This window comes from Cannabis sativa, chromosome 5, assembly GCF_029168945.1.
Source record: "Cannabis sativa cultivar Pink pepper isolate KNU-18-1 chromosome 5, ASM2916894v1, whole genome shotgun sequence".
Classification (NCBI taxonomy): Eukaryota; Viridiplantae; Streptophyta; class Magnoliopsida; order Rosales; family Cannabaceae; genus Cannabis; species Cannabis sativa.
In genome coordinates this window covers 49,950,517-49,954,442 of record NC_083605.1, presented here as the reverse complement: position 1 = coordinate 49,954,442, position 3,926 = coordinate 49,950,517, and the positions used below count along the sequence as shown (strand labels likewise).

The following is a 3,926-nucleotide window of genomic DNA, read 5'->3' as shown; positions in this document are numbered from 1 at the left end:
AAGGGGATTTTTTACATGAATTCATGATCAAGAACATTGCCAGGGTTAATTTTGAGAATGAATGGGCTTTTGTCAAAAATCCATATGGTTGGTGGAATTTCGAGAAGGACTACTTATAATTTGATTTGAGTACAAATAAAACTCACCCAATTCTATTTACCTTCGTTTTGTGATCTCTCTTTCAAATGCGAGTGTACTATTATAAATATTTATATAATAATTTCATGTGCAAATGAAGGTGTCGGTACATTTATTAATTTTAATTTTTTTGGAAAAAATAAAACTTCCATTTATGTGTTTCAATTATATAATGTTATGTTGGAGGTAATAAATAGTATGGTAATGTAGGACCGGGTGAAATTGAAAACCGACCCGAATATGAGTTAGTAGGTCAACGAAAAAGAGTGAGGCCAATCTCTCCTTTCAAAAAAGTATCCGAAGATCCAGTCGCATAAAAGAGAGAAAATAGTGTAAAATTTATCGTCAAATAACAAACATCACACGCTTTTCGATCGCTCTATTTACAAACGACCGCACCCAATAAACTCCCTTCCCTCCCATTATCTTTACTATATATAATTATAGAGGAATTCTATAATTATTATTGTCTTGTGTGTATATAGCTACAGAAACTGTCTGCATTGTGCAACCTGGCAGCAATGCAAGCTCTATAGAGTGACTTTACTTATCTTCTTCTTCCTCAAACACTACCCTAATTCATGGGTATTCTCCATTTCATTCATTTCTTTGATTTCTTGTTCTAAAATTTTGATCTTGATTCTTTTGAAGCTTTAATCCATTCAGAAATTTTTGGGTTCGGCCATTTTTTCCCTTATTTATTTCTAACAATCTCCCGATTTTCGCTTGTCATTGTTAAACAAGAGAAAAAAAAAATCCTGCAAAATGAAGGTTACCCATAAAGATTCGGAGAAAGTTGTTTGGGATCAGATGAGGAGTTCCTCAGGTAACTCCATTGTAATGGGTCAAAGCCGACCTTTACCCAAAATAATTTTCTGCCTTATGCTCTTCGTCTGTGTCACTTATGTCGTTTACACTCTTAAGCTCATCACAAACTCAAGCGTTGTCGCGTGCGACGATGAATCCCTCTACACCGTTGGCCACAGCCGTGTAGTTTCCACTACTTTGCTACTCTCTAACAACAATAAGAACAGCTCCACCACTACTTCAGCTGCTGCTGATTCTGTTCAGATTGCGCGGCGCAAATCTCGAGAAACGGCGGAGAAAACTGAAATACGACATGTCGTTTTTGGGGTTGCTGCTTCGGCGAGTCTGTGGAGTCAGAGAAAGAACTACATCAAGCTCTGGTACAGACCCAAGACAATGAGAGGTGTCGTTTGGCTTGATAAAATCGTGGAAAAGGATGGAAACGGTGAAGGAGAAGAAGATGACCGAAAACTCCTCCCGCCGTTGAAGATATCGAGCGATACTTCTGTGTTTCCGTACACGAACAAGCAGGGTCACCGTTCGGCGATTCGGATCTCGCGGATCGTGTCGGAGACGCTCCGTTTGGGGCTCAAGGACGTGAGGTGGTTCGTTATGGGTGACGACGACACCGTTTTTGTCACCGACAATCTGGTGAGGATCTTAAGGAAGTACGATCATAACCAGATGTACTACATCGGAAGCCTTTCGGAGAGTCATTTACAGAACATTTTCTTCTCGTACGGCATGGCCTACGGCGGAGGAGGCTTCGCCATTAGCTACCCTTTAGCCAAAGCTCTCTCGAAAATGCAGGACCGCTGTATTCATCGGTACCCGGGATTGTACGGCTCCGATGACCGAATGCAAGCATGCATGGCCGAACTCGGTGTTCCACTCACTAAAGAAGTGGGTTTTCACCAGGTTCGTAACTCGTTCACTTAATTCAGTTATTGCCGTTATCTTATTTTGATTAGTGTCAGCTCAGCTTAGAACTTTACTAATTCACTCGATACTTCTTTTGTTTTATTTTTTTACTATTCTTGAAATGTCGGCAAGAATACTAATTGACTGGTTTTTTGCATATAGTCTTAGTATTATAGACTGAGATAAGAACTAGTCAAAATTATAGTTATACACTACTTCTAATTCAAAGTGAGACTTGTTCTTGTTCTAGACACACTGAAATTTTATTTTTCTTTGCTTATTACAACATCGATCACGGATAAAAATTTCTTTGATTGAAGCTTTTGGTGACTTAGTTGTTCTCAATTACAAATAGGTAAACCTTATTTTCAATGACTTAGCTAACACACCTACCGAAGCTGCTGTTTAAAGTCTCCCCACTTATAATTTTTCAACGAGAGAAGAAATCATAACATGAATGTCTTTGACAATATGGTACATTTTACTTTTGTTGATTACAATCAATGAGTACGGAATAGTGGTCGAATTATCTAGTAGTTAATTTGATTTTTGAACAACTTTAGTTAGTTCCTATGGAAATCCATTGCCATATTTTAACATTTTTGTTTTTTCAATTCAGTATGATGTATATGGGAACTTGTTTGGGCTCCTAGCGGCGCATCCAGTGACGCCATTGGTGTCCCTGCATCACCTTGATATTGTGGAGCCAATTTTCCCTAATGTTACTCGTGTGGAAGCACTTCAAAGACTCAGTGCTCCAATCAAGTTGGACTCAGCTGCAATCATGCAACAATCCATTTGTTATGACAATTCGAAGAGCTGGACCATTTCTGTTTCGTGGGGTTTTGCGGTTCAGATCTTCCGAGGTGTCTTTTCACCTCGTGAGATTGAGATGCCGTCTAGAACTTTTTTGAATTGGTACAGAAGAGCAGATTACATAGCATACGCGTTCAATACTCGACCTGTTAGCAGAAATCCATGTCAAAAACCTTTTGTTTTTTACTTGTCCAAGACAAAATTTGATCATTCTAAGAATCAAACAGTTACCGAATATGTTCGTCATCGAGTTCCACACCCTCTCTGCCGATGGAAGATGGCCGATCCTTCTTTGTTTAACATAGTGAAAGTTTATAAAAAGCCAGACCCAGATCTTTGGAACAGGGTAAGTTTCTCCATTCTTAATATGATTTTTGTGCCAAACTTGAATACGCTTCATGATATTTGGTCTTTTGAACTTGAAAAAAGCATACTTTACTATTATCTGTTTTTGACACAAAAAAGCTTATTTTGAGATTCTTCTTTGAATGCCTTTCTACAGTCTCCCAGAAGAAATTGTTGCAGGGTTTTGGAGTTTTCAGAGAAGAATAAAACTATGACAATCGATGTTGGTGTGTGTAAAGATGGTGAGGTCAGCGAAATTAAAGAGTCAACTAAAAAAAATAGAAGAGATGTCTAATTTTGTTGTTTCATTTTTTTCATTTCATTTCTTAATTGGTTATATTATCTTTTCTAATTTTGCTTCTTGCAAAATTGATGGAGGCAATAATATTTATTGGTGCCTAAAAGATTAAAAAAAAAAAAAAAAGCAGAAAAAAATTGTTATTGTACAAAATGCTTAGTAAGCTTATTATAGATGTCCAATTGTTCATTTATTCAATAATATTTGTATTCTCCTAAGTGGGATTTTTTTTCTTTCTTGGCTTGGATTGATGAACTAGCCAACACTTCTACTATATTTTATTTATATTATTTTAGTGGTCTGAAAAAAAAAACACTCTAAACACATGTTTTTAATGGGAGTTAAGTACCACATGTACCATATTAACATAAGCAATGCATAAGGTAAACTGTTAATATCGGCTTCGAATAAATTTTTAGCTTAAAACGACAGTTTCTGAAAATCCCTTTTCAAATAAATTGCTCTGAAATGGGATTGGAATGTGCTAGACTTGGTGTGTGGGGCCAAAAATGATTCTATATTTGTGAATATGATAATCTATAGAAATAGAGGCTATTAGTATTTAGTAAAAGACAATGGTCTTGGGGTTTAGTAGGTGACT

The 3,926-nt window shown here is 36.8% G+C and overlaps 1 protein-coding gene across 1 annotated transcript; it reads left to right on the top strand.

Annotated features, from left to right (window-relative positions):
• The first annotated feature begins 461 nt into the window (after positions 1-461).
• Positions 462-3,558, top strand: LOC115716547 (uncharacterized). Its single transcript, XM_030645359.2, has 3 exons — positions 462-1,863; positions 2,486-3,028; positions 3,185-3,558. The coding sequence occupies exons 1-3, from the start codon at positions 904-906 to the stop codon at positions 3,320-3,322; spliced, it is 1,641 nt and encodes a 546-aa protein (XP_030501219.1). The 5' UTR covers positions 462-903; the 3' UTR covers positions 3,323-3,558.
• The last annotated feature ends 368 nt before the right edge of the window (positions 3,559-3,926 follow it).

What these genes read in the sequence shown, in the direction of transcription:
- LOC115716547 (XM_030645359.2), top strand. Translation starts at nt 904, where the DNA reads ATGAAGGTTACCCATAAAGATTCGGAGAAAGTTGTTTGGGATCAGATG. An exon ending in AAGAAGTGGGTTTTCACCAG is followed by an intron (nt 1,864 to 2,485) that starts GTTCGTAACTCG and finishes TTTTCAATTCAG; the next exon opens with TATGATGTATATGGGAACTT. An exon ending in ACCCAGATCTTTGGAACAGG is followed by an intron (nt 3,029 to 3,184) that starts GTAAGTTTCTCC and finishes GCCTTTCTACAG; the next exon opens with TCTCCCAGAAGAAATTGTTG.